The sequence below is a fragment of the Mytilus galloprovincialis genome, chromosome 2 (genome assembly GCF_965363235.1).
Source record: "Mytilus galloprovincialis chromosome 2, xbMytGall1.hap1.1, whole genome shotgun sequence".
In the NCBI taxonomy this organism is placed as follows: domain Eukaryota; kingdom Metazoa; phylum Mollusca; class Bivalvia; order Mytilida; family Mytilidae; genus Mytilus; species Mytilus galloprovincialis.
This window is the reverse complement of record NC_134839.1, coordinates 77,203,726-77,226,001: the sequence shown is the minus strand read 5'-3', so window position 1 is coordinate 77,226,001 and position 22,276 is coordinate 77,203,726. Positions and strand designations below refer to the sequence as shown.

Here is a 22,276-nt window from a genome sequence, read left to right as displayed (position 1 = left end):
ACTATGCACTATACCTATAGGACACAGAGGCGTGTTGATTGATTTAATGTGGAAAGAGGAGAAGCGACACCCAAAATGAGGTCTTCTCGTTTAATAGTATAGATATATTCATGTATTGGACAATATAACAAATCAAATGAATTATAGGGGGAGTCCCTAGGGTCACTGCACCCTCCTGTTTGAGAACTTGGAAACAGTCGAGATCCTCACCCCTTAACCATATATACTCATGTATGGGACTAAATAACAAATCAAATAAAATATAGGGGAAGTCCCTGCGGTCAACCCACCCGTCCTGTTGTTTGATAACTTGGAAACAGTCGAGATCCCCACCTTTAAATTAAACCATATATTTTCGTGTATGGGACAAAAGTACTAATCAAATGAAATATAGGGAGAGTCCTAAGGGTCACCCTACCCAATCCTGTTTGATAACTTGGAAACAGATGAGATCCCCACCCCTCAACCATATATATTCATGTATTGGACAATTTAACAAATCAAATGAAATATAGGGGAAGTCACTGGGGTCCCCCAAACCCCTCCTGTTTGAAAACTTGATAAGGCTGGAGATCCCCACCCCTAAACCATATATATTCATGTATGGGACAATATAAAAAATCAAATGAAAAATAGGGGTAGTCCCTAGGGTCACCCCACACCCTCTTGTGTGTGTTTTGAGAACTTGTAAAAGATTGAGATACCAACTCCTAAACCATATTCATTCCTGTTTGTTATTTCAAAAATATTGAATGACATACAAGGTCAATCTCATAGGCGTCACATATGCATATCACTTTGCTAGACCTAACACCTGTCATTTTATTCCAAACTTAGACATCATGGACTTGGGGTGAAGGTGGGAGTCATTTACATTTACTATGGACAGGTCAGTCAGACCTCACCATTGATCCCTGTAGTAGTAAACATTTGTCTGATTTGTGTCTCATAAATTTTGTACTGTAGAACACAAACTCAGTTTTCTTTGCAGGGAAGCAAGTCCATTCATACTTTTACAAGCTCGTACTCAAGTAAACTTGAACTACTAACAGTCAACTAATACGATCAACTAGAAGAACTGCAATCATTGCGAATTTGTACCACTGCTGACTCAAGACTCATGACCACGAAAAAAATATACTTGATATATGCGTTGCTATTGAAAACCTTGATAAAATATGAATTATTTGCCTTAATGATTAATTCATTAAATGAACATAAATGTACAATTATATAAGAATGTTTAATGTTTGTTCTTTTAAATCTTTGAAAAAAAATTGAAGCAACATTGCTAAATTTTTCATAATCATGTTTGCCTTGGATTTTGGTTAACTGCCTACAGTGCTTACAGTGTGAACCAGGCGTACTCATTTAAATATTACGCCTAATTTTACGCCTGGTTTACGCCTTAGGTACGCCTTATTTACGCCAAGTTTACGCCTGGTTGACGCCTGGACATGCATTTTGTAAACACTGCAATGCCGCCAGGATAAAGTATGATTTTTAAGCCTGGTTTCCGTGTCATATACGGGCGGCACTAGCTGTCAAATTCATGTACACCGATTTGACTAAAATTCTTATGTTTGATTTTTAACAATGTAAAACATTTATTCAAACTATCAAATGTCTGAAATAGACAATTTACAGGGCATGGGCACAATAATTTGTAGCTTCGTTTCATATGTATTTTAGACCTAGATCCCTTCTAGTTAACTATTGAGGTGACCTCTGGTGACCACCATAAACAATGTTAACATAAATGTAGATATAAATAGATTAAGCAACTCGTGCAATTGGATTTTATTAGGTCTTTTTAATTTCATATTTTAGATTAAAATATATGTTTATCATTGCTTTTACCTATATAAGAATAATTTTTGTGGATCGAATCAGTCTATCAAATGATGACCTTTGTTTCACTTTCAATGTTGACATTCTTTTCCTTTAAATACTTTTACACCCACAATGCATGCGTTATCCATCTCTAGCTAAGGGGTTTAATTGAAGTTCACATGAATACAGATTCAATGTGGTCAAATTATTCACTTGCAAGTAAATAATTCGTCATCAATGTTTCTTAGCTTATTTTGACCAAATTGAACCATACTGGCTGCTAAAAGTTATTTCACTACATGTAGTTTGAACTTTCACTTTCATTAATGATTGAACAAAAAAAAAATAAATTTTAGATTTTTATATATCTCTTAGCTAGTGCCCTTTTAAGACCAAAAAGTAAAAATTATCTTTTTTAGGTTTTAAACATTTATAAAAGTGGAATCTTGAAATAACATTTTGATATGAATTTGGTTCAATTTTGTCAAAATAAGTATAAAAATAAGAGCCAGAACCTCATTTAAATCTGTATTCATGATCATATGTTTTACCATCAGTTAAACCCTCATGTGTGCTAAGCATGTTCAGTTAAAAATAGGAGAATGTCATTCAAAAGTGAAACAAGGAAACCAAGGGGAAGAACCATTTTGGTGACTTACAAGAACAAAAAAAAAATCATTCCTATACAGATTACTCATTCAATACATATCCTTCTAACAACATGAAATCAAACAGACATGGAAAAATCAGTGTTATATGATTGCAAGGACTTTTCTGTTGATTTTTTTATCTCTATTTATTTTTGTATAGGGGTATAGACCATCAGCATTCTTTGTAGGTCATTTCAATGGTTTATAAGTTGGCCAGGAGTTCTATTCTCATCATGTGGTGCCTGTTGTCCTTACTCTTGTTTGTTAACTTTAAAAAAAATCTTTTCCTCTGAAAAAACTACTGTCACTAAACTCATCCTTTGATTAGCCATGGTGTTGTCAGTTTATTTTCGATTTATGAGTTTGACTGTCCATTTGGTATCTTTTGTCCCTCTTTTCTATCTATTTTAAAAATTTGTCTGATGTCCACCATCATAGGAATGGGGTAAAATTAATTTTTTGTCTGTTATCATTAAAACCACTATAGACGAGGAAAATCTTACAGGGATAGTAATGTTCAGAATGTTGATATCTACATACCATTTACATTAAAACTGTCACAATCTCTTACAGGAGTTATTGTCCTTAAATGACAAATAATAACAACTTTTACAAAATTATGTCTTTTATCTTGAAAATTATAACCTTAGACATAATATATCTAAAAAATAATTCATGGAAGCCATAGATTGTTGGAAATTTACACATGGCCTGGGCCGTGATGTTCAAATTTTATCCAAAGCTTTATCTAGAGATAAAATTAACGAATATCACGGCCCAGGCCATGTTTAACAATGAATTTCCAACAATCTATGGCTTCCATGAATTATTTTGATTCTAATAGGACAAATACGGTCATTAAAATACTGAAGCGAGGGTTGGTTTGGTGTGTGTGTGACTGATCCCTGTTAGATAAAGCTCAAATATCTTAATAAATCTGTAGCTTGCATGGGTTATTTCGTGAATATCAGCTAGAAAAAAAAACTGTTTAATTCTTCTAATTCTCAAACCCAACATTTGCTATTTTTGATTTACATGATTTTCTCGTAAGATGCCGTCAAATCTAAAGTTGACATTTCGTAACTAAGGAGCGGCCATGTTGACTTGCTGAAGTTAGTAAATATGCAAATAATGCAATAGAATAGAAAATAAAACAAAACCTACCTCAAAAATCAGTTTTAATACAATATCATACGAATTTTGATGGTTCACATAACAGAAAACTTTCAACTTTAGCGGTCTCATTTGTATGACGTCATGTTTTGAAATGACTTAAATGCGCCAAAAAAAAAATAATAGACTTTTGAGGAATTTTATTTTATTTATTTTTTGTTGATTTACAATCCGAGCTCTTGTGCATTACTTCTTTTTATTATGCATCCAAAATAAGAATAAAATTTATTTTGTCTTCTTTTTAATTGCACTTTTTAAAACAATAAAATCAGCAAAGGGTCTGCAAATAGAATCCAAGAAATGTAGATTTATGTGGGAAGTATATTGTAACAGCCATTATTATGTATATCTCTGAGTCTGCGCTAAGTATAGATATATTTAGTCCGAGATTACTCTGACGTCCAACGGCTGTTTTGCCAGACAAGCTGGGGCCGTGGGACGTCAGAGCTCGTCCCATATCAAAAAGTGGATATTTGCCCACCCAAAATAGATGCGCTGCTTCGTCGCTTCTGCTGCCGACTGACGGCCTTGGAATTATATAAATCGGGCATCAATCTGTTCATTTTTCATTTATCTCTTCATTTATGTAAGTTTCACTTACCTGCCAACCTTTATTTTCTCATTATTAGACAGTTTTCACAGTGACCCATCGATTTCGGCATTTTGACTTTCACTTTCAAATGGACGTCAAGTTACGAGAGAGTTCGTGGTCTCGAGACTCAAAATATGCAAATATTTATATTTTTTCACCTCCTTTATAGGAGATCGATAATTAACATTTAGTAGCCAACCATGATTTTTCACCTCCTTTACAGGAGATAGGTATGAAGCATTTAGTTCTGACCTAGCCTGGGATCCTGCCCAATCTAGCTGCGCGTCGTAAGGGCCAGGTGGGGAACAAATACCATGTGATCGATTCAGTGCCAGTTGACTCTGAATCTAAAGTGAGGCTGAATAAATATTTGCATAAATTTTGATGTTTGATGTAAACCAGCACAATTGGAATCCAATTGACACCTTGGACATGTGAAATCTTAAACTTTTAACTTTCTCACCAGGCGATTGCTGATAAGAATTAACCCTTTTCTGCTTACTTATTATCATTATACTACTAATTAGATATGATAACACTATACATCAATTCATAAAGAAAAATAATTACAGTCTAATTTTTACTAATTGATGTTAAACTAGAATTGATTGGATACAGATGTAAAACAAACATTGAGAACAAAATTAGTATTAACCAATCATTGACAGGCATTACATTGATACATGCCTGGCTATACTGACAAGATTAGCCAGGACCCCAGGCTAGTTCTGACCACGTTACAATCGGAAGGTCTCGGACATTTAGATAACTTGCATCGTAAATGAACGAGGTGTTATATTATGGTCATTTGCATAAATCATCACTGTTTTCTCGTGGTCACGTGATAATCTTTGAAAACGAAAGGCAAAATGCCGAAATCGATGGGTCACTGTGAAAACTGTCTAATGATGAGAAATAAAGGTTGGCAGGTAGGTGAAACTTACATAAATGAAGAGATAAATGAAAAATGAACAGATTGATGCCCGATTTATTTAATTCCATGGCAGTTAGTCGGCAGCAGAAGCGACGAAGCATCGCATCTATTTTGGGTGGGCAAATATCCACTTTTTGATATGGGACGAGCTCTGACGTCCCACGGCCCCAGCTTGTCTGGCAAAACAGCCGTTGGACGTCAGAGTAATCTCGGACTAAGATATATTGAGAATTTTATCACAGTGTTATTTACAAAGCGAAAGAAGCACGTCATATTAGAATTTTAGTTTAATAGTCCTAGTAAAAAAAGCTCTGTACAGCAAAAATTAGTAAGACGAGATCTACAAATAATTTAACACGGTGACAACAGTATAAAGTTTTTGTCAATAAATGGTGATTTTTTTTTTATTACTTTTAAAGGGAAACTTCGCAAAAAAATCAAAAATTGATATTATGTTCATTCTGTATAAAAATGCTCAAATTCATAGATATTAAAGTTTTATTCCGCTAGATAAGCGATCACCATCGATTTAAAATTTAGAGTATTAATTATCTGCGTTCCGCCATTTTGTCCTTCTTTCCCGATTAATGAAACGATATGTCTATAAACCACAAAGAAACAAAACTACAGTAACCGATGTAGTCGTAATTGCGTGTCGATATCTTGTCAATCGTACGGTTGTTTTATTCGACTAACTAACCATGGTCTGTTGTTTTTAAACTTGATATTGGAATTAGGTGAAAAGTCAAAGTTGAAATCATAAATAAGTGTTCCGTGAAAATTGTTTTCGAAAATCTAATTTGTTCATAATTCTTTAAAGTAATAAACTGTTTTCAAATAAATTTTGATCTTCCCTCTTCTGATCACCAGCATGGCTAAAGGTATTACTTCCAAAGGTATTGTGAGGGGTGTGAGGTGACACGTCCAGGTATTCAAGCGATTTCCTGTCGGGCTTGCAAGTTCACGCATCGTTTCATACGCTTGTTTATAAATAACATTTCTGGTGTAAAGAATATTATTCATAAAAATATAAATAATACCCAAAAAATAAGATTTGATGAAATTAAAATCTATTTAAATATTTTTTCCAAGGGTGAATTTGGGAAAATGTAATATATACTCATTGTCAAAAGTGAAGGACAGATTGGAACATACCAGAAATATTGATTTAAAAAAATGTACGCACTTGCCGACGATTCGTTTATACGACTGGATAGAAAGTTACGGAACTATAGCGCAATTTAAAATATATACATGTATACATTGAACATAAGAAAAAAATATATATTTTGAATAAATAGGGGTAAAAGTGTTGTAAATAGACTAGTCCACGTATGCCAACAGTATGTAATCATCGAATGTCGATAGACTATTGTATACCAGAAGAAGAAGAGAACCAATTTGATTTAAATACAGGTCGATGTATAACTTTTGCTTTGGTTCATTGAAGTTGTGGACATAGTAAAATCACAGATTTATATTTCAATAAGATTGTTCTCGAACAAAGGAAGGAATTCGTCATCACAATTGTGATATATGCCACTGGACGAACACTAATTATCCCGAAGGGATGTGAATATTTTGCTGGGAAACTTTTGAGTATCAAAGTTTCAAATTAATTTCGGGATTTATTTTTTTTCTTGGTATTCAATAACAGAAAAAAGAATAAATAACTTGTCCGCTAAATAGGGGTAATCTTGTCAGATGAAAGACTTTTAGTTATATTTTAAAAAAAAATAGGGAAATATGACATTAAATTGGTTCTGTCTTTTTTTTAAACATCGTTAAAAAGATGTGTGTCTAAGGTGAACGCCACAAGAACCCTGTAATACTAGTACGAGAGTATAGCATGTAAACATTCCTTCTCAATAATATGGTTGTATTGGAAATCTTTTCATACAGATTGACAACTCATTGTCCGATATGCATGTAATATTTGCCACATGACGCCCATAGTTCTTTCTACCATCATCATCTTATTCTTTGATATTGCTGTCAACATCGATGGTTCACACCCAAACAAAAGGGGAGTAATGGACCTTCAGAGCTTCTCCGTGTTATACACTTGTGAAATATATAGACGAAATTTCTGTATTGAAATGAATATACATCTCACAAACAGGATTTTCAAATAACGATTTTGAGTAATCACCTTACAAACCAATATAAACGTATGGCAAGATATAACCATGAAGTAATTTAGTTTTTGTCAGACTCAAGAACTCATCACTATCATAAACGTATACGTATATATGCATACAATTTCAAATATCAAGAACAAGCGGTCGATGTCGATAGTCCGTTTTCTAACTGTTCGAGTTAGACATGTCACTTGTTCATTCTTGAAAGCCTTCATATTCCCCGTCTAACGATGGGAACTGTTTCTGATTGTGTTGACTATAAATGCTTGTATGGTAATTCTGTTGTTTAACTGTACAAGCGGTTGCATTTCATCTCCTTTCCCAACAAACAAACGAACGAAACGCTACTAGTCTGCTTTCTCTGGAGCTCATCCTCAATGGCTCTTATACGTCAGGAAACTTACATGTATACTAATAATGATTGTTTCAAGAACAACGATGTATGGACGAACTATTCTAAATTCGTCAATATCAGTTATGCATGACTAAAATAGAACTTTTATTACAACTACTGTATTACTTATTTGGATTAATGACGGCTATCATGTTCAACATTGCACAACTATTATCATAGAATTAAAAAAAAAATCCTCAAAAATCCTTAAAAAAAATTAATGCCTTAGCTTAGATAATTGGTATTTTTTCACAAAAAGTTCGTGTAAATGATTGTCAAATGAATTTAATTATGTAAGAATAAAATGTTAAAAAGAAACTAAAAAAAAATCATGTATGTTGTATTTTTTTGTCAATTAAAAACTTTAAAATTGCAATAGTTTTATTAGCATTTAAACAGCCAGATTTGAATACAAGTTAAGAAATTCCGGTAAAGTCAATGATATCAAACAGATGCACAATGGTATATCAAATTGGGTAATATTGCATTTAGTTTTTATTAAAGATTAAAACTACTATTTTTTACTTCATATTTGAATCTTTACGCCAATTGCTGCTAAGAAAGTAATCAAAAATTGTTTCCTTTTATTTTTATACATTTTCGGATTTACGAATCTGAATTTTATTTTCAATTAATTTACACAATTTAATTATTGAATCTTTATTCTCATCGTGTATTAAATCTTAGTGTATTAACATCGTGACATCATACTCTTTCTAATCCTTTCTGGATATCCTTTCCAAATAACAACATTTATACCTGTGTACGCTTGAACTCACACCTGCGGCTAAATAGCTACAAGGTAAACGAATTGACCTCAAGCCGAGAAATATACAGTGACCTTTACAAAATAATATACACACTCTGCTCACACATTAGTTGCATTGAAATGATTATCAAAACAATAACGGTAAATAGACAAGTAAATAGTAAAAATGTTCAATAAATATTTTATGAATAAAATCTCAACAATAATTAATTAAATTTATTCAAAAACATTTACTAGAGACAGAGACATATAATTTTATAGGAGTTTAATTCAATGAATACAAAACGGTATATGCATATTCATTTTCGTTCATTATTATATTGTGGTTAATAACTACGACCATTCGTCAGCTGTGCGCTTTTAATTACGTATATTGTCGATAAGCTATAAGAGTTAAACAGATTTTATTTTTTCCCAGAATTCAATAAATCGGGCTAATACGTCACGACCCACTCGAGAATTCAACCAAAAACGTTACAAATACTTGATTTTCTCCGTTATTAGAAGGAATATAAATTTAAAACTTTGCAAATGTGTTTTTTATGTTAAGATGAACATAATTAGATGATAAGTAAAAAATCGCGGAATTTCCCTTTAATATTGGCATTTTTTCCCAAAATCTTACAAATTATAACAGGTGGATTTTAATCATAAAGTCAAGATCTACAAAAGTCAAGATCAACAAATACGTTAAATGACTGAGATCGTCATTAAAATGTACAGCAAAAGTTTTTTTGGGGTAGATTCTTGTATGTTGTCATTTTTGTTTAAATCGGTATTTAATCAGATTTCTACCCGGACAACTCGGACTTTTTCATTTGGTGTTGAAAGCTGGTTCCCTTCCTTCAAAATTCAGTGTAGCTCAACATATATGTCGAATTTGACGGTAACAGTTTAAAGGAATGTTTACAAAAAATGGCCACCGAGTAACAGGAAAATTTTTTATGAACTGATCAGTGAAGATGTCAGCAAAAACAAGTAAAGTTTCCAAAAAACAAGAGCTTTCAGAAAAGGTATCGTTTCATATTCGAACTTCAAATCTATAGGAAATGAGTGCCTAACAAAACAAAATAGTCCTTTTATATATAGTTTATCCACAGGAATCGGAAGTTCTATCAATAAAATTTTGTAAATAATAAAGTCGACTCTACGAAAAGCTCTATTGATAGTCGACTTTATTATTTACAGAATTTTATTGATAGAACTTCCGATCCTCTACGAGAAGCTCTATTGATAGTCGACTTTATTATTTACAGAATTTTATTGAAAGAACTTCCGATTTATCGGTCTTTAAGTTTTAGGGGTTCCAACCCATTACACTGTATACTTTGCCATAAACCTCACTCTAACCCCTACCAGAGACATATAATACAATAAATCTTGGATCTCCTGTAGTTGGTGATCGCAATACTGGTATACCAGTATTGTACACAATACTGGTATAAAAATTTTGTACCAGTATTCAAGGATTTGTATAGTCTCACTATACAAATCCTTGCAGTATTGTAACTTTAAAAAAAAACAAACAAAAAAAACAATACTGGTCAAGGATGTATATTAGATTTATACGTCCTTGTACTGGTACATTACTGATATACCAGTATTGTAGTTGTATTGTTGACTATACTTTAAGGTTAGGTGTATAATGAAAAATTAATTTTAAGCAAAATTAGATATTGAAGATCAAAGGGAAATACAATTAACTCATACTACATACATTTATAAAATATAAACATTGTTAATCATGTATAATAATTGCTAAACATTTAATCATATTTGTATATCTTATTTAATTTAATTTATATAAAATAAAATTATCTGAGTTATTATTTTACAAAATTTTAATGTTGAAAATAAATTCAAGCAAATTATTACACTCTAACACTTTCTGACTAAATTTATCATTTACATGTATGTCATCGTATTTTTTTTTACAGATATTTTAATATATATATCATGTATGTTTACTAGTCTCTGTTTACTAGTCTAAATACTATTTTATATGTATTTGTTGGTCTTTAGTTTCTTAATAATCACAAAAAAAAAGATATCAATATCCATTAAACATAAAAAGTTGCTTAATAGCAGTACCTGATTTTTATCAAAATAACTAGTTTGGCTACATGAATGTTAAGGGTAGTTAAAGTAGTTGATTCATAACCATGGGCAATACAATTCGTAGCAGATATATCTACTGGTACAAATACTAATACTAGACAAGCACATCACCAGTAAGGAACCGTACAGTTGCTATCTGAAAAAGCTTGTATAAAATCTAGTATTAGCGTAAGGCAGCAACCATTTGATTTTCTGGGGGGGGGGCTATGGTTTTTTTTGGAAAAAAAAGTTTGTTTCCAGTTTTTGGAGAAAAAAATAATTTGATTTTGATTCTGAGAAAAAAAAATTGTTTGTTTCACCCTCAGCTGCCACTATATGTAATGCTAAAATTGAAAGAAAAAAATTGTTTTCGACTTGTCGCGAAAAAAATAGATTGTTTTTCGCCGCAGGCGGAAAAAAAAATTTGTCCAGAAAAAAAAACCATAGCCCCCCCCAGAAAATCTAATGGTTGCTGCCTAAGAGAAAGTCCACTGAGACTGAATACTAAATATCAATATAGGAAGTGTGTGTATAACAGCAATGTCAATATAGAATTTACTAGAATATACAATGGGTCTTGGAAAGAGAGAGCTGAAAGAAAACATAGATAGAAGAAAGTAAAGAGTTTGTTTAAGTGCTGAGACAGTATATATAGGGTTCCCTGAAGTAAAAAACATCAGTTTTGAGTATACCAGTATTGCGATCACCAACTACAGGAGATCCTAAATCTTTTTGAATATCACAGACTTGAATTGATTTTGTTTCAAATGACTCAAGTTCAGCCAGAATAAAATTCTCACACTGGGAATTTGCAGTTGCACATGAGTTCACTACGTATACTCCACAAGCAGTTGTTGTAAATAAACTCATCAAAGATACCAAGAGATGCTACCTTTGAATACTAAATGCAAAGGTACATGTATTACTACAGCAATACAAAAAGGGTGTGTGACCTGACAAGACAGGTGTTCCTTTTAAAAATAAATATGACCTTTAAATACAGTAAAATTGACTACATACCATACCTGCCAACTGTCACTATTTGCGGGGGATTTCCCCCATGGAGGCTCACAAATGAAGATTTTGAAAGAGCAATTTGGTCCACAACTTAAACAAAACAATAAATTTTACAATGGCCATAGGCTTGTAATAGTATGAAGAAGCCAAAAAAATCACTAAAATATATTTGAAAGCCCCTTGGATGGTTTTGTAGAACTATAGGGCCAAAAAAAAATATATGTCTGTTTCCTGCTTCCAAGGCAAATAAATCAGGGTCGGTAGGTCGGGATTTTTTTTTTTTTTTTTTTTTTTTTTTTTATTTTTGCACTCCCTGTCAGATTTGCAGTCGGTTACATGTCATGTTTGGTTAGGGTCCTGTACCCCAAAATGATTTAATCCCTTTAAAGAAGCTTTAATTGTATAATCCTCCCAGTGCTGACATTTTTTAAACCTTAATTGTAGCAAGCAGCCATTTTGATTGTTTGGGCATAGTAAAATACGGATCTGGATCGGACCGGAAATGAATTGTTCCGGACCGGAAACGAATTTTTCCGGACCGGAAACGATTTTTTTCCGGATTTGAATAAAAAGATCTAGGGTCGGGGGGTTTGAGTCAGGGTCGGTCGGGAAACAGGAAACGGACATATATTTTTTTTTGGCCTAGGATCCATCTTGCACGTGTACAAACCCCATGGGCATTTTGAAAAGTTGGCAGGTATGACATACTCAATGATGTGTTTTGTCAGCTTGTAGAAATAAAGATTTCACATTTTCTAGCTCTCCTAGAAGTATATCAAATACCAGTTATAGTATTGTATTTAACATTTATAATGTGTATACCAAATTTCAATTTACAAACACAAAAATGTATAAAATCATAAACATGACAAGTACATGTATTGCATCCAAATTATAGTTAATCCCTTACCATTGTAAACTCTTACCAACATCAACTCGTTCCACTAAAAAAAACTTGTACCAATGCAAACTCGTACCACTGCTAACTCTTCCAACTTTTTTAAATGGTGTTTAATGTTGAATATATACTTAACTTTCACTCAATACCTCCTACTCTGTAAAATATATATAATTTGAAAGTACAATGACTAATTTGTAGCTAATGTTCCTTGTCTATTGGATATAAGATACTGTGGCAGATGTAGATTATTAAAGTATTATAACAGTTTCACTCCAAGAAATTATTAATTTTTCATGAATAAACCTTAGCAGTTAATCAAAATGATTTCCAGAATTAAATTCTTACTGTCTATAAATAACAATGAAATATAACTGTTTCCTGTTAAGGGGTTCCTGAATTTTCCCGCCAAAAAGCACATGCATGGCTTTCAACAAAAATTTTGTACACATAGCATTCACTTTGTGATAATGGATTACAGCTTTTTATTGTCGAGCCTTCGACTTTAGTCGAAAAACCGAGACTAAGCGATCCTACATTCCATCGTCGTCGTCGTGATCGGCGGCGGCGTCCACAAATATTCACTCTGTGGTTAAAGTTTTCGAAATTTTAATAACTTTCTTAAACTATACTGAATTTCTACCAAACTTGGACAGAAGCTTGTTTATGATCATAAGAAAGTGTCCAGAAGTAAATTTTGTAAAAATAAAATTCCATTTTTTCCGTATTTTACTTATAAATGGACTAAGTTTTTCTGCTAGGAAACATTACATTCACTCTGTGGTTAAAGTTTTTAAAATTTTAATAACTTTCATAAACTATCCTTGATATGTACCAAACTTGGACAGAAGCTTGTTTATGATCATAAGATAGTATCAAGAAGAAAATTTTGTGAAAATAAATTTCCACTTTTCCGTATTTTACTTATAAATGGACTTAGTTTTTCTGCGAGGAAACATTACATTCACTCTGTGGTTAAAGTTTTTAAGATTTTAACAACTTTCATAAACTATCCTTGATTTGTACCAAATTTGGACAGAAGCTTGTTTATGCTCATAAGATAGTATCAAAAAGAAAATTTTGTAAAAATAAATTTCCACTTTTCTGTATTTTACTTATAAATGGACTTAGTTTTTTTGGCCAGAAACAAAACATTCACTCTGTGGTTTAAGTTTTTAAAATTCTTATAATGTTCTTAAACTATCCTGGATTTCTACCAAACTTAGACAAAAGCTTGTTTCTGATCATAAGATATTATTCAGAAGTAAATTTTGTAAAAAAAAAATTCACATTTTCCATATTTTACTTATAAATGGACTTAGTTTTTCTTCCAGTTAACATTACATACAGTCTGCAGTTAAAGTTTATAAAACATTTATTAGATTCATAAACTATCCTGGATTTTTTTACCAAACTTGGAAGCTTCTTTCAATCAAAAGACAGTATCGTGAGGGAAATTTTTATTGATGTTTTTCCTCATTTTTGTTGAGTCTGCGATTAACAACAAAAGTAGGCGAGACACTGGGTTCCGTGGAACCCTTACGAATTTTTTTGGATATATATTCACCTTAAGGTACAGTTAAAGCATTGTTGTTACTTTCTTCTGGTTTAAAACTAGTTTGAAAGATCAGTTTAAAATATAAATCTTAAAAAACATTCACTATTTTTGTCTAAGTTTTCATTAAAATCCAGTGTACAATTCAAGTAATTCAACTTTATTTTTATTAAGTTTACAAAATAAAAACCTATAAAACATTCATATTTTTTAATATATTTTTAATGGTATGAGTTTACAGTGGTACGAGTTCTGAATGGTACGACTTCCCAGTGGTATGAGTTAACTTTTTGGTACGAGTTAATGTGGTACGAGTTTTCTTTCGGTGGTACGAGTTAACTTGCTTCCATTGCATCTTTGCCATTCAAGTCTAGAATTGTTCACTTGCTTCTAGGATACTTTTCCAGACTTGTGCTATAATAAAGTTTTTATTTTCCTTATTAGCTATAGGTCCCAAGGGTGGCATATACATATAACATATATATATAATTGATACAACATACAGTATTTTACATGACAATCATATAATAAACTTTAACTGTTGAAATAAAGTTATACAGGCTATTATATGTTAATTAAAAATGTATTTAAGAGTTGCTACACAGCTACTTTTGCATTCTGTACTATTTCTATACCAAAAATCTGTTAGTACTGGAAATCTACTTTTAGTATTCAGTTCTATTTTGTTACATGTACTTTAAAATTATTGTAATATTTAGGTACATGTATTTTATAGTACTTGATTTGTACATGAAATTTAAGTACTACAGATTTTTGGTTACACGGTTACATTTTCAGCATTTTGAAAGTTTGTCTTTTTCAAATCACATAAAGTTATGATGTTCAAACATGGAATACTGTGATCATTATTGGTATTATTTTTGTACCAATATTTTAGATACAAATCAAGTACCTAAATATTACAATAATTTTAAAGTAAAGAAATAGTACTAAATATTAAAAGTAAAATTCCAGTACTACAGATTTTTTAAAGTACAGAAATAGTACCTATGCAAAAGTAGCTGTGTACTCCAGAGATGTGGCTATATTATAATATACATGTACCATTTGTATACAGGGGTGGATCCAGCCATTTGTAAAAGGGGTTCCAAACCAGGATAAAGGGGGCTTCCAACAATATTTCCCTTTCAAAATCATTGGTTTTAAATAAAAAAGTGGTCTTTCTATGAGACACCAGCATGATGAGGTTTACATGGTTTAATTTTTTGCTTGAAAATTAGTTGATAAAATATTTTTTTAACAGGTACAAGAAATACAGAAAAGACAACAAAACTGGTTAAAACAAAGAAGTGATCAAAGAAAGAAGCATACTTTAGGTTTTTATACATTTTTCTTCTGTGTCTTTGTTTTTCAATTTTGTTTATCTTTTGCATGTGTATAATTAAAGTGTAGTTTAAACTGTATCTTAAAGGAATATACACTTTGAATTTGCCAGCTAGATTGTTCAATGATATTTAAAAGTTGACCATTATTTACTGGTAAATTTAATTTTTTGCAAAATCCTGTCTTACATAGATAGTTTTAAAGTTCAGTTTATTTGGGATAGTTTTAAAGTTCAGTTTATTTGGTATAATTTGAAAGTTCAGTTTATTTTGGATATATTTAAAGTTCTGTTTATTTGGGATAATTTTAAAGTTCCGTTTATATGCCAGGGATAATTTTAAAGTTCCGTTTATATGCCAGGGATAGTTGTAAAGTTCAGTTTATTTGGGATAGTTTTAAAGCTCAGTTTATTTGGGATCATTTTACAGCTCAGTTTATTTGGGATAGTTTTAAAGCTCAGTTGATTTGGGATAATTTTATTGGAGAAACACTTTTTTAGTTATGTTTTACTGCATTCTAATTTCAAAGTCTTGTCAACTTCACTTTATTTTTTTACAGTCAATCCAGAAACAAAAATGTCTACAGCATCTTGTCCAGATAAAACTACAAATTCAACATCCTCAGACAGTAGTAAAAGAAACAAATATAATACTGAATACAGTGTGGAAAAGACTATTCCATCAAAAGATAAATTTCAATCATGGATGGAGAAGAGAGAAAATGCTGAAAAGTTAATGGAAAATAAAAATAACATACCTGATGAACCTGATGTTTTAAAAATCTCCAGTTCCAGGGCACCAGGATATGCTACTCCAGATCCAGAATGGGATCCTTTAGCTCATTATAGTAGTCATGGCCGAATTCATGGACAAAGCAACCATGGAATAGATGCAGCAAAGAGTATCATGTCACATCAAGATTTTGATGATATGGCTAACAAAATTGTTGCTCGTGTCAAAAATGAACTAGACATTCCTTACAAATCTCACAGTAAAGTGTCTGATAATTTTTCAGAATACAAAAAATCCAAAGAGAGTTGTGACAGAACAAAACGAGATCAGGAACAGAACGATTTGATATCCAGTCACTTCTGTGTAGAATGTAAGACATTAATGGTAGGTCTAAATATAAACTATGTTGAAGGCCGTACATTGACCTGTAATTGTTTACTTTTATAAATTGTTATTTGGATGGAGAGTTGTCTCATTGGCACTCACACAACATCTTCCTATATCTATATACATGATATATAGGTAACATCACATTTGACCAGACTGTGAAAAGAGGAGTCTGTAGATAAGGGAGACAAATGGAGCAGGACCTACTTTCCCTTCCATTATGCACTTAAAATTAAGCTCTTTTTTTGATTGGGTTGTTGCTCAGTTTTTACTTTTCTGTGCATTGTGTTGTTGATATTTGTTTCCCCTATTTTTCATATTCTTCCAAAGTGTTATATATTTGACTATCAACTATGCTATCAGTTTTGCATCATTTCAGTATGATGTGAACATTTTTTTTTTTTAAATATTTCATAATTAATCAGGTTTTTGTACATTCTTTTTTATAGATGTCATCAGAACATGTGCCAATGATCTTAACACCATGTGCTCATAGCATGTGTCAATCATGCTGTCAAGGGAGATCACTCTGTCCACAGTGTGCTTGTACAATCTTATCAAAGACATGTAATATAATGTTGTTACAAATTATACAGAATCACCATAAATCAAGGGAGAGAACTGCAGAAAATCGACAGAAACAGACATATTCACCTGATAACTATAGAGAAAAAGGTAGAATACTGAAAATGAATTAAGAGGGGGCAATACCATTTTCTGTTGAACTGTTTTGGGCTATTTCAAGGTGGTGTTAACTGTTTTTTTTTATACATATAAACTGTTAACTGTTTTCAACCCACATTCAAAAATGAGATTAAGATCCCTGGCTATTTTGAGGGCACTATATCTACTTTCAATGTCATAACAATTAAGCACAAATTATATAATACAATAAATATATTTCTGTCAAAAATCATTACTGAAATAGTATCATATCTCAAACTAAACAGAAAAATAGCTATGCACTTGGATCATTGCAAGTGAAGTATTACCTCTTTATATGAGGGAGTTCTGACTGAATGTTCGTTAACTTATTTTTACAATTATATTAAAAATCTTTTTGCAGCCAAAACAAAACAGCAGCATCTTGATGAGTATGAAAATCTTCAGACCAGACAAGAAGTTCTTCGCATTGAATCAAGGGAAATTCAAGGTCATATGAGTAAATTAGCCAATAAAATTGAACAGCAGAGGCAACAACAGCAAAACATTGAAAGAGAGGAGAAAAAAGTGAGAGACAAAATTCAGAGCTTAAAAGAAAAATTAGTAGAACTAGAAAGTCATAAAAAAAGTTATGATAGAGAAATTGATGATATAGAAATGGAGAGATCAAAAGATAAAAACAAATTAAATATGGTGCAGGACACTCTGTCATCTATAGAACTAGAAATGGAGAAAGTGAGTTTATATGTAGTCAGACATAATATATACTTATTATTTGCAGGATATATTATTTGTTTCTGGTGTGATAAATGTTGCAAGAAGCACGACATAGTTGTTGCCTTTGTGAGGTCATTGTAGTCACCACATAAATAAGAAGGGAAATCACCTCTATAATGATGAGTCTGAAAAACTGACTGTTTATGTAAGGTTATACAATATATATGCAAAAAGTAAAATCACAAAAATACTGAACTTAGAGGAAAATCAATTCGGAAAGTCCATAATCACATGGCAAAATTAAATAACAAAACACATCAAAAACGAATGGACAAGAACTGTCATATTCCTGACTTGGTACCGCCATTTACAAATGTAGAAAATGGTGGATTAAACGTGGTTTTATAGCGCTAACCCTCTCACTTTGATGACAGTCTCATCAAATTCCGTTATTTTTACATTGATCCATTAACTAATATAAACAGACACAATAAATAAAATAGTCAAAATATGGTTACATCAGTTATCATCGTATAACAATTTTAAAAGGAACAATTTAACAGAACACAAAAACATCTATTACCAATACACAGCAAACATCAATCTTAAGTCCTATCCTAAAAAAAGATCTAAATCAAATGGTCACAATATGAAGTGAATGTGATAACAAAGAAGTGTATCTTGTCTAGATTACTGTTCAATTGGAAAATATATATATATATATGTTTATCGATATCATTAGTAGATATACTGTGGATTCATTTATTTTCGTGGGTATCAATTTTCGTGGATAGAGAAAAAAAGACGTTTCGTGGTATACGTAAATTCGTGGATCGCTGATTACAACAACAAAAAATAGATACGTAATTCGTGGATTTCTTTTTGATTTAGGAGATCGTTTAACCTCCTTGGTTTGATCAATAATAAAACAAAACAAAAAAGAAGAAATTCATTGAAAAAGCTCGCTTGGTCATTCTAGGCTAAAGTGTTCATTGATAACTTCGATTACAATAATGGACAGAGACAACTAATTATTTGTTTGTTTTACAATTTATAAATTCTTGTCTGAATTCTATAAGGCATTCAAAACTTTATGATTGAAAGCTCATTTCCCTAATCACGATATAATAAACAGTGATATAAGTATAAGGTGTAAAAATAAATGTTCCTGTCATAATCAATATTACCTACGGGCAATATCCCCGTACTTAATCCTATTGATGTTTAATCACTGGTAAACCAAACTATGACACGGTAATTAACAACTTGCAGTTATTTTCCATGAACAGTTTTAATCAATTTTAAAAAGTAAATTATCACTGATATTAGATATATTTATTATAGATTTAATTAAAATACTTGTATTTTCTTTCAATAAAAAAAAAAAACACGTGTTATGTTACAATGTTTATCGCTAGTCAACACTATACTTGAACTGCATAACATAACCGGAAATAAACATCCGACTCAATACACATTTCTCGGGATTATTCTTCGTTGAATTCTTAAATTCGTGGTTCGCTGTTACCCACGAAATCCACGAAAATTGGTATACCACGAATAAAAATGAATCCACAGTAGTATGCAAATTGGTATTATAAAATCATGTCATTATTGAGATAAGTCACTATTGGTGTTTATGACAGTTTTTTCATAGTTCTATTAAAAATGAATTACATGATATAGGAAAAAATTGAATTATATACAAATTTATGCTAAATCTATTTCATTGTGTTTCAGTTAAGAATCCAGTTAGATGGACGGTGACAGAAAGAAATGGTTTGAAGATAGAAACAAAGATTTTATATAGGAAATATTATCAGAAAAAAAAAGATTGACATAACAGACATGTTTATATACTGTATAGCGAGTTATTTTTGGGGGGTTTAAAATTTTCGCTTATTTTCACAAAATGAACAAAATCGCCAAAATAATTTCCACCAATTTAAAACAGCACATGCAAGGGTATTGATAAAAGTTTTGAATCCATTAAAATAATAACCGTCAAACTATTTAGTATAACTTATTCAATAAAAATCGGCGGAATTTTACATCCGTCAAAATAACTTGCTATACAGTAATTGATTTACTCTCTATGATGCTAGACAACAACAATGTGGGACAAGTCACTCCAATGTATTTTAATGAATATAACAAATATTGAATAGCTGCAGTACAAGTACCTATAATTCTCTTGCAAATGTTTAATCTGTTTATTAACAAGGAAACTTTTATTCACTCATTTGATACATTGTTATTAGGGATATGTATGATAAAATATATATACAAGGTGGACAAGCTTGAAATCATTAATCCTCCTTAACATATTAATGTCATAAATTCATTAATTCTTTTAAATTAAGATTGATTTACAAGGCGTTAAGTCCCTGCCACGATTTACAGTGGCGCCTTTTGCTATTTTTATACCTTATCGTGCTATTTCATTAAGATTAATCAAAATTTATATTAAAAATTGTTAGAAGCATCCTTTCCATAAGAGTGAGTGTTGTTGAAAAAATACCCCTATAAGGTATTACCAATGTCATTTCAACTGATCGGGCGGAGCTTACGTTTTAATTTGCATAAGGACAGTCTATTTGAAGATGTGTGTGATAAGTATGATAGCCGTTATAATTATTACTGATTTCTAATCACCTATCAGTGTCGTCAAAGGAATTTAAAAAAACAATGACTGGACACTTCATTGATGAGTTTATCCTAAAACAACTATCTATAGATGGACTGGTTTATTGTGAGCGAATCGGTTAAACTCCGCCCAGTCAAGTGAAATAAATCGAGTAATATGACATATATACATCACCATAATTATGCAAACCAAAAACATTTTTTTTTATAATTTTGTAATTTTTGTATTCAAAAGATAACTAAGTACAAAAATAAAAGTACTTCTTTGAAATCAGTTAATACACATAACGTCAGTTTTAATTAATGAAATTGTGTGAATTAATAGCAAATATTTTTTTTCACCTGCAAAGGAAGATTTTAGAGTTTTTAAATTTTCTATAGATTTTTAATCTTGTGAGGAATTTCAAATGGTGCTCAAAAGCAGAATTTTACCTGTGACTGTAGTTATCATTAGCTAGAGCATTTTGTAAGCAATGTGAAATTGTTATATTAATATATTATGTTTTATTTATGTTGATAAATTTGAAGCCTGGATCCAATAAAATATAATCTCAATGAAGTTAATCTATATAAAATTCTTGTATGATTTACATATTAGGGAATTTGCATATTTGATTGGTCAAGAACACTTCTGGTAGTGGCTCTTGACGTTGATTATTTTGATAGACAATGTTAACCAAACTACGTTTTGTTACCACTGTAAACAAGATGGCAGTGACAAAAACACAATCCAGCTTGACATTGAAAATATTTATTTTTAGTTTGTGTAATTGTTAGATTAAATAATAAACACAAAACATTCATTTGAATGATAATTAGACGTTTTTGTATTTTATCTTTTATCAGATAGCAAAATTCATGGAGTACATCTTTTTAGCTCACCCGCCCGAAGGAGCTTTTCTCATCACTTAGCGTCCGTCTTCCAGCGTCATCTGTTAACTTTTACAAAAATCTTCTCCTCTGAACTTACTGGGCCAAATTAAACCAAACTTAGCCACAATCCTTATTGGGGTATCTAGTTTAAAAATGTGTCAACCAACCAAGATGGCCACCATGGCTAAAAATAGAACATAGGGGTAAAATGCAGTTTTTGGCTTATAACTCACAAACCAAAGCATTTAGAGCAAATCTGACAGAGGTAAAATTGTTCATCAGGTCAAGATTTATCTGTCCTGAAATTTTCAAATGAATCGGACAACCTGTTGTTGGGTTGCTGCCCCTGAATTGGTAGTTTAAAGGAAATTTTGCTGTTTTTGGTTATTATCTTGAATTTTATTATAGATAGAGATAAACTGTAAACTGCAATAATGTTCAGCAAAGTAAGATTTACAAGCAAGTCAACATGACTGAAATGGTCAGTTGACCCCTTTAGGAGTTATTGCCCTTTATAGTCAATGTTTAACCATTTTCGTAAATCTTAGTAATCTTTTACAAAAATCTTCTCCTCTGAAACTGCTGGACCAAATTAATCCAAACTTAGCCACAATCATCTTTGGGGTATCTAGTTTAAAAATGTGTCCTGTGACCTAGCCAACCAACCAAGATGGCCACCATGGCTTTAAATAGAACATAGGGGTAAAATGCAGTTTTTGGCTTATAACTGAAAAACCAAAGCATTTAGAGCAAATCTGACATGGGGGTTAAATTGTTTATCAGGTCAAGATCTATCTGCCCTGAAATTTTCTGAAAAATTCCTTATCTCAATTTTAAAGAAATATTAAGGATTAAACGCCTT

General features: G+C 31.5%; 1 protein-coding gene across 2 annotated transcripts; it reads left to right on the top strand.

The window, feature by feature from the left end:
- Window positions 1-9,361: 9,361 nt before the first annotated feature.
- On the top strand, window positions 9,362-21,361 carry LOC143064439 (uncharacterized). Of its 2 annotated transcripts, none has more exons than XM_076237266.1 (6): window positions 9,362-9,499; window positions 15,318-15,390; window positions 15,956-16,512; window positions 16,965-17,190; window positions 17,582-17,913; window positions 19,636-21,361. In XM_076237266.1, exons 1-6 carry the CDS (start codon window positions 9,449-9,451, stop codon window positions 19,660-19,662), a joined length of 1,266 nt encoding a protein of 421 aa, XP_076093381.1. In that variant the 5' UTR covers window positions 9,362-9,448; the 3' UTR covers window positions 19,663-21,361. The 2 variants fall into 2 exon arrangements, with proteins under 2 accessions (XP_076093381.1, XP_076093382.1); XM_076237267.1 differs by having other exon boundaries at window positions 9,405-9,464.
- The last annotated feature ends 915 nt before the right edge of the window (window positions 21,362-22,276 follow it).

Coding starts and splice junctions, on each gene's coding strand:
- LOC143064439 (XM_076237266.1), top strand. CDS start 9,449: ATGTCAGCAAAAACAAGTAAAGTTTCCAAAAAACAAGAGCTTTCAGAA. Junction 15,391..15,955: donor AAGAAAGAAGCATACTTTAG/GTTTTTATACAT, acceptor ATTTTTTTACAG/TCAATCCAGAAACAAAAATG. Junction 16,513..16,964: donor TAGAATGTAAGACATTAATG/GTAGGTCTAAAT, acceptor TCTTTTTTATAG/ATGTCATCAGAACATGTGCC.